Below are 12,886 nucleotides of genomic sequence, written 5' to 3' on the forward strand. Positions count from 1 at the left end.
GGTAGGATCCAAAAACTTGCCCTTTCTTAAATTGTTCTTGGCAGAATTGGTACTACAAGTGAGTAGCTAAAGATTGAATGAAATATGGCTTAAAACTTTTATGACAGCAGATTTCCTAAAGGTTAGAAAGTGTTTGTTTTAACCATGGTTTTGAGTGGTGAAGACTACTTCAGAGGTCATATCCTACATCTTGCTATCATCCTCATTGCTGAGCCACTGAAACCTGGAATCTGGTTCACCAAGTATGACACTAATTTCTGTTTTCTTGGTAGAGTTTGTGTGTGGTCTTTCATCTTTTAGGAACTGTAATTGTCATAGTTCCTAGTTTCAGATGGTTAAGGAGAGTTCTGGACAACGCCTGTGATACAGTTTTGGGGGGGAGACTGTCATAAAGGCACATCCATGGGCACGTATGTGTGCGTATGCACGGCAGCACCTTACTGTGCTGGCCTTGTGGTCGCTGCATGGAGGGAGTGTTTAATTGATGGGTGTCTGGGGTCAGGAGCTAGAAACTCCAAGTTCACATCCTGAATCGCCACTAGCTAGCTCTGTAGCCTTAGGTAAATTAACTGGACCTCTTTGTGATGGTTTCTTTATAAAATGAGGATAATAAAACATCTGCCTTATTGAGTGGCTGGGAGGATTAAATAGGTTTGTGTGCAGAAAGTATTTACAGCTCAGAGTAAGTGCTCTGTGAATGTTGGCTGGTATTTAAATCTTGTAGGTAGTGCCTTTTGTTTAGAAGCATACTTCTTTGCTTAGGTTACCATTTGTGTGTGGGGAGATGTTCTTTCTAGAACCCTGTCTCCTTGTCACATGATTATGTGCTGTGTGAGCCTTATTAATACTCTGTCAGCATTTGAGGTTGGAACATAAGTGTGGCCATACCCTGTGGAATCCAGTAAGAGAGAACTAAGCACCGTAGCAACTGTTGCTATTTGTGTCCTGAGCAGCAGCTGCCTGGGATAGGTTTATTTTTTAATCCTGATCTCACTGATAGCCTGGGATGTTGCCCTGCCTTAGAGAAGTGGATTGGTTGAGATGCCTGGTCTTTGAGGCGATTTCATGACCACATGTTATATTCTATTCCATGTGAAATATGAGGCGCTAAAGCTTTGTGTGTGTGAGGGAGGAAGAGAGGCCAAGCCTCAGCAGTCAGTCCCTGAAGTATGTGACTGGATTAATCACACAAGAAATCACTTTAAAAAAATTTTTCTTTTTTTTTTTTGGTTGCGCTGCATGGCATGTGGGATCTTAGTTCCCTGACCAGGCATCGAACCTGGGCCCCCTGGAGTGGAAGCACAGAGTTCTAAACCACTGGATTGCCAGGGAATTCCCAAGAAATCACTTTTAATACAGACAGTGAGACTTCGTACTTTTCAGTCAAAAGTAATTTTACTGTTTATGACATTCTACAGATGATTTAGAGGTCTGTGATTCTAGTGTATACGTGCATACACATATGTACACACGTATATACATATATATAATAACTTACATATTAGTTTTCAACTGTGGATTTCAGAAATAAAACTATTCTTCCAATGATTGCTTCATTACTAAATGCTTTTCTTAAGTAGTTGATAAGATCTTTAAAAAGAGTTTGTTTCGAATAGTGGTTGGGTTAATTCAGTAATTTTTTAATTTTTATTTCTGATGTATTGAAATATTTCAAGCCTTATGAAGCACCTTGAAATATCAGTAGTAGCATGGCCCATTTCCAAATTTTGTCTGCTAATTTACGTAGGATTCAGCCACAAGATATTTACTGAGCACCTACTATGTGCCAGGCTCTGTTGTAAATTCTGGTGATGTCTAGTGAATGTCATTGTCTGATTCTTTTCAAGTTCTATATATAGATCCTATTAAAAATGTGATTATTTTTGTTTTTCGATTGCCCCTTTCAGATTCAGTGGTATGAATTTACTGATTTGGATGTTTTGAGATTACAACATAACATCATGTTGAATTAAAGAACTTATAAAATCAAAACATTTTCATTGTCTAGGTATTATTAACCCAAAGAACCCAAAGGAGGCTCCAAAGTCCTTCAGCTTTGACTACTCCTACTGGTCTCACACCTCGGTGAGTGTACCCATGGTGCAGTGCGGTAGAACAGTGTGGGTTTTAAACGTTTTGAAAGAGCCTGAAGGTCCACAGGGAAACCAAAGATTGCCAACATCTAGGGAAAGGAGGTGTAGGACCCTTCACAGTATGTCCTTATTGATTATAGGACCCCAAGTCTTGCTGGCTTCTAGGGTTTGTTCCTAAACTAGATTTTGCTTCTGTGTCTCTTTGTTACGCGTTTTTTGTTCTTTTTTATCCTGTTCTCTGTTAGAGTAGGTGTTTTAAACTATTGCAAATCCTGGTTGCCAAGGAATGGCCCGTGAAAGGGATTGGAAAATATTCTTCACAGAAATCTGTGTTTATTGAGAAATAGCCACACCACCTGGAGCGAGTTCAAAGAAATATTTTTATATGTGGACTTGATCTTTGATCTTTCAGTCCCATTTTCCACTTAAGAAAATTTTCTTGGCACTCCCTATGAATTGGAAGAGTGGTACTTTTAAGGTTATGGAAAATGAAATGTCATCACATCAGATAATTTCATGTAGATATTTTTATGTATAGTTGGCCTACATGTCTCTGGCAGTGCGTGTGTGTGTGTGTGCACGTGTGTGTGTGTGTGTGTGTGTGTGTGTGTTCAATGAGAAAAACTATATGTAAGGGGGACTTCAAAAATATATTTTAGGTGACTGTTCTGATTTCAGACACATTTCTTGCAGAAGTGATCACATGATCATAGGGAAGGATATGAGTTAAATGCCACTTTTCTTTCCTTTTAATCTTTACAGCCTGAAGATCCCTGTTTTGCATCTCAAAGCCGTGTGTACAATGATATTGGAAAGGAAATGCTCTTACATGCCTTCGAGGGATATAATGTCTGTATTTTTGCCTATGGGCAGACTGGTGCTGGGAAGTCTTATACAATGATGGGTAAACAAGAAGAAAGCCAGGCTGGCATCATTCCACAGGTAAAAAACAAAAAACAACGAAAAACCTCTGTTCATCATTTCTCTTAGTCCTCAATTGCCTTAACAGTTATTTTTATTTAGCAAACATTTATTCAGGGAGTATTGTATGTGAGACACAAAGAGAAATCACCTGTCCCTCAGAGGAGCTCACAGTCTGACTGATATGTATTCATGTCTGTTTTTAAAGGTGAGAAAGTTGACATTTTGTAAAGGTTTTGCTGTATATCCAATGCCATGTTACTTTATCTTTTGAACAGTGTTATCAGCTTCTTTAAAAAGTGGTAGTATGTGCCGGGCTCTGTTCTGAGTCCTGGGAACACCTAGTGAGTGTTGTTGGTCTGATTTTTTTTCCCCCAAGTTCATATATAGATCATCTGTTAAGAATGTGATTACTTTTGTTTTTTGATTGCCTTTCCTTTTATCTTATTAAATTAATTCTGTCACTTAAAGCTTGAAGAGTATGAGGTTTTTTTTGTTTTTTTTAAGAGCAGTTAGTCTTTTGATTCTGTGTTATTTGGGAACGGAGAAAAGTTGTGACATAGGTTCATTTAGAAAGAACTTCTTTTGCTAATAATAGGACGTGGTTTGCTTTTATTAATGATATTTGGGATTAATTTTAAAGTGTTCTTTTACTATAGGCCTAGTGTGGCCATTGCTATATTCTGAAAATAAAATATATAAGGGAGCAATAGCTACTTTTTTGAATGGATTATTGGATTATAATTTTAAATTCCGCTGTATAATTGAAATGCTTAATTATTAATAAAGATTAGGACATTTTCAGAAAAGAGATGAACATACTAGCATATATTTTTATGTAAAAGGTAATGTCTGTATTAAGACATATATTTGGTAATCGTCCTTCTTTGTGTATAGTAATGGTAGTAACTATAATACTAATTAGAGAAAACATTCTATAGCAGTCATCATGTGCCGAGCACAGGCCTAAGTGCTTTACAAATATTAGCTCATCTGAGCCTCCTTATGTGACTCTCAGAGGTAGGTTCTCTTATTTCCCTCATTTACAGGTGAGGGAACTGAGGCACAGAGAAAGTGTGTCACTTGCCCAAGTGAGGAGCAGAGCCAGGATACACAAGTAGGCAAGGTAGTTCTGGAGTCTTTGCTTTTACTACTATGTAATAACTTCTTTGGCAGTAAAATAATTATGTGTAGATTATAGCAAGAAATCTTAAATAGTCATTTATTTTATCCCTTTACCACACTTAGTTTCTCCTTCTCTTTAATTTGTTATTGGAATTCTTGTATATGTATCTCTTTTCTGGTAGGATTTTTGAATATTTTATTTTAATGCCAGAGCGTGAATTTTTCAGATGCTGCTACTTATAATGTATCTTAAATTCTATTTAGACTTTTAGAGAATCATGAACATATAGTTCATTTTTCAAATGTATATTGATTGCCTTAATACTAAATACATAGCAAATGAAAGTTCAGTGGATTTTTATTAATTATTCTTATTTAAAACATCACATATTTTAAATAAATTCAAAGGATAGGGAGAGTGAAATTTTTAATTTTCCTGATCTAGAAAAAATAATTTTTTTTTTATTAGAAATGTCACTGTGTAATGAAATAGCCTCTCATAAAAGGGCTTGGAATAAGGTAGAGGTAAATGGGAAAAATTTATGGAGTCAAAATTATTCTTGAAAATACCTTCGTTTACTCCTTTCAAATAGTGTATATTCTCTCTATACATGTATGTATGAATTTACAATGTATACAGTAACTGACAACATAAAATACAATTTATATAACATGATAAATAATGTGTACAAAATACAGTTTAATAGTAGTTTTACTCCTACAATATAATACTGATAGTAAAGTCACAGTTAATTCTAGTATAATATGAAGAGTTGAATTCACATGAAGTGAAATCAGTGACATACAATGGAAGATACATAATTCCTTCTCTTCCCCTAAATGTGGCTTTCTTTCCAAGGAAACGTTATTTAGGTGATACTGTTGAGGGAGAACAGAGATTAGATGAGAAGAATGTATTCAAAACTTTCCTTTTATTTCATTCAAAGTATTTACCTTTGATGTTGATGCCATTAATATTTTGAGAAAAAAAGAGAAAGGGGATCTCGCTAATCCCTTTAGCACTCACGGGTAGCGTACTTCTGATCTATGCTGTTCATGACTCTTGTTCTGTTTCTGCAGTTATGTGAAGAACTATTTGAGAAAATCAATGACAACTGTAACGAAGAGATGTCTTATTCTGTAGAGGTGCGTACAATTGTGGGTTAATAAAAACAGAGTCCTCTGTGCTCCATTCCCTCAAATGCTACTTTTAAATGGTTCCAGATTATGACTGAGCTATAGATCACTTAACCATTTCCCCAGTTCTGTACTTTGAGGCTATTTCTAAGTTTTGGTTATAATGAAGAATGTTGCAGTTAAATCCTTGTTCATAAGTTTGTGGCTTTATTTTCGGTTATTTCCTTTTTATGTATGCTCGTTGTCAGATGGTACATTTGAATTGCCAAATGGCCTTTTGAAAGGCTGTTCCAGTTTTCCATGCCATCAGGAGGGTGTAAGCACCCATTGTGCCCTCGTCAACATTTAGTAATTTTGTTTTTTAATCTTTGACAATTAAATGAGAGAAATTTTCTCACTCTTAAAATTAGAATTTCTTTGATTAGTAGTGTGATGGAACATCTTGTAAATTATGCATATGCCTGTTTACACTTTGGGATTGCAGTGTTTTTCATATTCATTTGTGTGAACTTTTCCCCCTTTAATATTATTAATTATGATTTTTGACAGGTATAGGTTTTTAAAATATATATAATCAAATCTCTATTCCCCATCTCTCCTTTATAATTGTTTATTATCTTGCAAAGTTATTCTCCATTCAGTGTATATACCCTAGCTCTTTTGAGAAGAGGTCTATAGAATTACATTGTATGTTAGTTTATTTGATAAAATACTTTATAAGGCTGTTGTTTACACACCCCTACCCCCATTTTTGGTATTCAGTTTCATAATAACTGAAATCATTAAAGCATTCTGTTAACATGAGCCTGTTGTTTTGAGAAATCAGACTTTTTTTTTTTTTGAGATCAGACTTTTTTAAGCAACTTCTAGATTTTTTAAAATGTATGTGTTGTGATTTTCTATAGGACTTACACAATTCCTAGTTGACCCACTTCGCTGCTTTGGGTTTTTTCTTTACTTATAAAGGTAAATTTTAAAGAATCCTGCCTGGTGACTATCATGCACTAAAAGGGGAATGTGCTGCGCTAAAAATGCTTTTTGTTAAAATGAATTCTCTGAATAGCTTGTCTCATCCTATAACTATTCTTTTTGAATATTAAATGTATAGCAAATGAAAATTCAGTAGATCTTTATTAATCATTCTTATTAAAATATCATATACTTTAAGTAAATTCAAAGGGTAGGGAGAGTGACAATGTGACTGAAGTTTTTGAGCTTATGGGTAATAAAAGAAGATGCCATTTTCTTTCATAGTATTGAGTTCACAGGCTTATCTGGAGTGCAGGGTTCCCTAGGTGATACTTTGTTGTTCTTTACATTGGTGGGACCTCTACCTCCTCTCCTGGTTCTCTCCCTTATTTACTCTGCTCCAGCAACACTGGCTTTTTTTTTTTTTTTTTTGCTGTTTCTGAAACATACCAGCGACATTCCTACCTCAGTGCCTTTTCATTTACATTTCCTTTGTCCTGAGATTTTCTTTCCTGGATATCTTTTTTTTTTCTTTTTTTTATTTTTTTGGGGGTACACCAGGTTCAATCATCTGTTTTTATACACATATCCCCGTATTCCCTCCCTTCCTTGACTCCCCCCCCCCCCCTCGAGTCCCCCCCACCCTCCCGGCCCCAGTCCTCTAAGGCATCTCCCAACTCGAGGATGGAAGATGCCTTAGAGGACTGGATATCTTTTTGACGAAGTTTTCACCTCTACCTCTTTTGCTCAAATCGTACCTTCTTAATGAGGGTTGCCATGACCATCTTATTTAATTTTGCAACTTGTTCTCTACCCCAGCACTCCTGACCTTTCTTTTTTCATATACTCATCACTTCTAACCTCGTTTATAATATTTTACTTATTTTTTATGTTTGTTTATTTTTAGTATCCGTTGTTAGAATCATAAGTTCATTAGGGCAGGGATCTGTATTTACTGATCTGCCAAGTGCCTAGAAAGTGCCTGGAAGCTAATGGTGCTCAGTGAATTAAATTTGCCAAGTGGGGTCTGTGATGGTTGGTTCAGAAATAGGGATGGCTTTAGATGGATTTGCATCCTAGAGAATAAGTAACGTAGCACATCAGCCTTAAGCACATCAACCTTACTCAGGTTATTTGGGTCCTTTTAGTACCATGCCCTCTTAGTACCATAGTACCATGCCTTAGTACCGTGTGAAAAGGGGCAGGAAGTTTTCTGAGAAAATATAATATCTTCCTGGGATTCAGGGTTGTATGTACAAGTTTTAAGTACACGAGAATGATTAAAGGTACTGTTTCAATTTCTCATCTAGGATGACCTGCTTTAAAAAAGAATAATTTGTTATCCTATTGTTTTATTCTTATAATGGATCAATTACTTTATCTTTTGAGGTTCTCAATATTTTAAAAACTGATTTTAAAATACAATATAAATATAGTCAGATCACACTGAGTGAAAGAGAGTGGAATGGAGACACAGTTTTATTTCAGATACTCTGCAGATGTTTCTCTAGAAATTTAAAGTTGAAGAATGCAGAAGTTATATTGTGTGCTTGAACTGCTCAGTGACACAGAAGTGTTTTATTCCTACGGAAGCATCGTGACGAGGCTTGCTGTGGTGAATATTTCCCACTTCAGAGCCTTGGTTGCTTAGAAGTCTGATCTTGTAGCTCCTTCAGAGCCAGACTCTGAGTGGAGCTCATTTGACTGATGCCGGGAAACCACCATGTTGGTTTGTTACTTTCCTGTGAGGAATAAATATTACCCTGAAGCACTCATATTTTCAAGATGTATAATATCCTCTGTAGGTAGACCTCTGTTGGAACCCTATTGGTTTTTTTGGTGAGTATGGAATTGGAGAGGAGTTGGTTAGACAAATTAAATGTTCAGTTGCTTCAGATGAAGAAATTATAGCCTTATACATCCATCTCCATGATAGGAATGGTCTTGCTGATGGGACAAGAATTCCTAAAGTATGCTATCTGTGTCTCCCCTTTCCCCAGGGGACTTGGATAGGTCCTTCCAAACAATCAGGTTCCATGCTGACCAACCCTTACCCCTTCTGATAGATATATTTTTGGTCACAATGTGGCCAGACTTAAAGTGTGAAAATCACAGGTTTCTTTTGTCTTCCCTGCTCTGGAATATTGATGATGTTCCTTGGTTTTAACGCTAATAGAAATCTTGTTTCCAAGCTTTTGGAGTAACCTCATTGTAATCCGCAGTTATTGACAACAGCATACATTTAAAAAAAACCCCAAACTACTAACTGGTAAGTTACTACTAAAAATGATATTTTTTCTGCCTAAGACGAGTAGCAGCTGTTGTGTGCTGAGAGAGCCTATTTACCCCCTTTTCTTTCCTGAGAAAGTCAGAAGGCTGATTCTAACCTACTCAGTGATATCTATGCTACTGGTAATAGAGTAAAAGGGACTGCAATTGGTATTTCACTTTGTAAAGGTTACTGATCTTTAATTGTAGAGCTTTTAATAAAAGATGAAAAGATAAAAAGATTAAAATTTTTTTTAATGTGTAGGATTTCTTTTTCCGAGTCCTCTAAATCACTTTAGTAATATGTTCCTAGGTGAGCTACATGGAAATTTACTGTGAAAGAGTACGAGACTTGCTGAATCCAAAAAACAAGGGTCATTTGCGTGTGCGTGAACATCCACTTCTTGGCCCGTACGTGGAGGATCTGTCAAAGTTGGCAGTGACTTCCTACACAGACATTGCTGACCTCATGGATGCTGGGAACAAAGCCAGGTATGGTAGGAAATAGACTAGTGACTGAGGTCTTTGGTACATTTTGAGGCCCTTAGTTCCTGGTTAAGGGTGTGAGACTACATTTATAGCTATGAAACTTGCTTTCACTGTGGAGGTCTCTGATCCTTTGGCTGTGCTGGAGGAGCAGGGACCTCAGCGTATTTGGTATCCTTCTCATCCAAACAATGCACTGCTGAAACACATTGGAACTTTGGTTAAGTTTTACTATTAGGTTTTGATCAAGTCGTGGTAAAATGTTGGTTATCACATGCCTGTGGTAGTAATTGATTCTGGAATAACTGAGCACCTAATAAAGAATAGAAATCCAGTGCCTCAGTGGTTTCTGAAGGTACAGCTGGAGTATGAAAAATGATTCTGATGGGATGCCTTTGGAGTTGGTGGGTAACTTGATAGGTTCAGAAATAAGGTATATTGAGAGCAATTTTGGGTAAATGACAGTCTTGTAATCTGAATAAGTTTTGTTTTGTTTTGTTTTTTTGGCGCACGGGCTTAGTTGCTCCGCGGCATGTGGGATCTTCCTGGAGCAGGGATCGAACCCCTGTCCTCTGCATTGACAGGTGGATTCTTAACCACTGTGCCACCTAGGAAATCCCTGAATAAGTTTTAAAGCTGTCGCTTGTGATTGTTATATTTATAATTTGGAGGCTAGTGTCATTTTAACATTCATGTAAGGATTTCATTATCACGTGGTAACCTTTATTTTTTTTAGGACAGTGGCAGCTACCAACATGAATGAAACAAGTAGTCGTTCCCATGCTGTGTTTACCATAGTTTTCACCCAAAAGAAACATGATACTGAGACCAACCTTTCCACTGAGAAGGTAGGAGAACTATAGTGTCCGGGCTTGAGTTGTGTGGAATGGGGATTTTCAGAAGTCCCTCTTGCTACCTTCTGATTTTGTGGAAGTGCAGAAAGTTGCCCTTTTACTTAATGAAGGGTATTTTATACTTTCTGCTAGTCATTTTTACTCTACTCTAAACCAGTTTTGAGCATGGGTTCTTAAGTAAAATTGAAAGAAAATAGAGTTAAGAAAAAACAGTCCATGACATTAGAGTCTCAAAAACTACTCTGTGCAAGAGAGTTAAGCAGTTCTGTGGGGAAGAAAATCCTTCCTTTTCTTCTTGACTAGAACCTCTTAATTACCTTGTTAACTTCTCTGGTATGTGTATTTTACTGTTTTGAGTTCTCATAATGTTACCGAGGAATTAAACTGTTTAAGTGAGCAATTAAGCATACGAGATGTGCTTTATTCTTGGGGAAAAAAATAACTGCACAGCATTTCTGATGTTCTTCAAATACCTGTGCTTGTTAATGTCTCATTTTCTACAGTGGTTGGTTAAATATAGTAGACTTTGGAATTAAACTGCTTGCTTTAGATCTTAGCTCTGCCATTTTTCAGCAGCATTATGTTGGGCAAGTTACTTAAACTCTCTGTGCCTCAGTTTCTCTAACCTCATAGGGTTGGTGAAGAGGGAAGAGTAAGTATTAATATAGGGCAAGTGCATATACTGGTGCCTGGCAGAGCAGCCACTCATTAAATGTTAATTGTATTGTTATTACTATTAATAATAAATTTATGTTGATTTCTACTCTGCCTACATGCCCAAGTAGCATGCAGCTGGATTTTTAATTCTGAAGTTAAATTTATTGTACTGGCTGTTATAAAAGATCTTGCCTTATAAACTGAGCACTTTGTGATGCTGATGTCACTAAAATCACCTTTTAGTTGGTGACTTGTTTGTTCATTTTTAGCTGAAGACTATTTTTCAAAATATGCTCTTCATGTAGGTGATTGAATAACTTGACCCTGCCTGGCCAGAGGTTCTGTATTAGTGTGATTTGGTAGTCAGCATTTGTCTGAATGCCACCAAGGAAACACCCTGTGTGAAACCTTTTTTGCTTTCTTCCATGATGCCAAATCTGCAGAAATATTGGTGCTTAACCCAGTACCATAGCTTCCTTGATAATCCGTTTCGGGTACTTTTCTATAAACTTCCCTGAAGCTTTAAAAAAATGTTAACAACTTTATTGAGTTATTATTGAAGTACAATAAAAAACACATATTTGAAGTATAAAATTGGATCACATATGTATACAGTAGTCCCCCCCTTGTCTGCAGGGATACATTCCAAGTGGATGCTTGAAACTGCAGATAGTATCAAAATCTCATATATAGTGTTTTTTTCCCCAATCGTATATATTTCGGATAAAGGTTAATTTATAAACTAGGCACAGTAAGAGATTAACGACAATAATAAAATAGAAAAATTACAACAAAATACTGTGATATTGATATGTGAATGTAGTCTCTCTCACTCAGAATATCTTATTGTACAAACTGTCTTACTTAGTGTCTTTTCCATCTTAACTAAGCAGTTATCACACACTTTGCCCATAACTTTTGCAGCCTAAAGTGCAACAGCAAAACTAGCATGAATTTCTTTTTCCCTCTTCACAATTTCATGAATAGAAGATTCATTGTTACTGTAGATATTAGCAACCTCAGCATACACTTAGAGGAAGCACTGTATAGCTTCTCTTTGGCATAGCTGAATTACTAGCATTACTACTCTTGCAATTTGGGCCATTATTAAGTAAAATAGGGTCGCTTGAATACCACTGTGATACCACAACAATTGATCTGATAACTGAGGTGGCTGCTAAGTGACTACGGAGTGGGATGCTCTGGACAAAGGGATGATCACGTCCCGGGGTTAGAGTGAGATTTCATCATGCTTCTTAGTATGACACACAATTTAAAACTTATGAATTATTTGTTTCTGGAATTTTCCACTTAATATTTTCCAACTGCAGTTGACCATGGGTAACTGAAACCGTGGAAAGTGAAACTGTGGATAAGGGGGCACTACCTGCACACGTTTGTCTTCTTATGCCACGTGTAAGAGGCCTAATTAATATTTTTAGTGTTCTCTGTGACTTAACCTTTTAATTTCTTGCCTCTAAATGTTTTCTACTTCTGCCTTGCTTATTTTTTAATTGTCCCAATGTTATTGTTCTTTACCAGGTCAGTAAAATCAGCTTGGTGGATCTAGCGGGAAGTGAACGAGCTGATTCAACTGGTGCCAAAGGGACTCGATTAAAGGTATTTATTTTACCAAATAAATAGCTTAGTCAGTGAATGTTCTTCAGGAATTCCCTGGTTTGCCCAGTGGTTAGGACTCTGCGCTTTCACTGCTGACGGCTTGGGTTCAATCCCTGGTCAGGGAACTGAGAATCCCGCGAGCTGTGCAGCGCGGCCAGGAAAAAAAACCCCAAAAAACTATAACACAGGCCAGCAAGCTATGGCCAGTAGGCCAGATCTGGCCCACTGCGTGTTTTTGTAAATGAAATTTTATTGAGCCCCAGCTACATGTATTTGTGTATTGTCTTGTGTTTGCTTTCATGCTATAGTGATAGGGTTGAGAAGCTGCAGCAGAGACCACATGGCCCAGAAACCTTTTATAGAAAAAATTTTCTCACTTCTGATCTGTAACTTAAAGGCAAAGATACGTTACATAATAATGGTTAAGGTGGACTTCATTGTCAAGGTATAAATTGAATTGTATTTTGAGGAACAGTCAGAATTTGTTTAGATGAAAGTAAGGGACAGTAATGGGAAAAGGATACACTAGATCCAGACGTGAGAACAAGCATGGCCTTTTCTAGAGATATGCTTAACAAGAGGAGAAATTTCACATCAGTGAGCTGTGGGAAGAAGGCTGCATCAGTAAATTTTTGGAGCACAGACATCTTGACGATACGTTAGGACTGTGAGTTAGGCATGTGGTCCTGGCATGTCAGCAAGTGGAGAGGAGTGAAGATTGAGGGTTGAAGGAGGCTTTTAGATCTTGTGGTCATA

General features: G+C 36.9%; 1 protein-coding gene across 9 annotated transcripts in view; it reads left to right on the plus strand.

The window, feature by feature from the left end:
• Nucleotides 1–12,886, plus strand: part of KIF1B (kinesin family member 1B) — a 142,928-nt gene that overhangs the window by 36,806 nt on the left and 93,236 nt on the right. For 8 of the 9 annotated variants that reach the window (XM_057696078.1, XM_057696079.1, XM_057696034.1 and 5 more), the window contains exons 3-8: nt 2,009–2,085; nt 2,856–3,035; nt 5,220–5,285; nt 8,827–9,005; nt 9,736–9,847; nt 12,053–12,130. In XM_057696078.1, the coding sequence (XP_057552061.1) occupies nt 2,009–2,085; nt 2,856–3,035; nt 5,220–5,285; nt 8,827–9,005; nt 9,736–9,847; nt 12,053–12,130 (692 nt within the window). The remainder of the gene's footprint in view (nt 1–2,008; nt 2,086–2,855; nt 3,036–5,219; nt 5,286–8,826; nt 9,006–9,735; nt 9,848–12,052; nt 12,131–12,886) is intronic. The other variant, XM_057696055.1, reaches the window with a different exon arrangement.

This window comes from Hippopotamus amphibius, chromosome 1, assembly GCF_030028045.1.
Source record: "Hippopotamus amphibius kiboko isolate mHipAmp2 chromosome 1, mHipAmp2.hap2, whole genome shotgun sequence".
NCBI lineage: Eukaryota > Metazoa > Chordata > Mammalia > Artiodactyla > Hippopotamidae > Hippopotamus > Hippopotamus amphibius.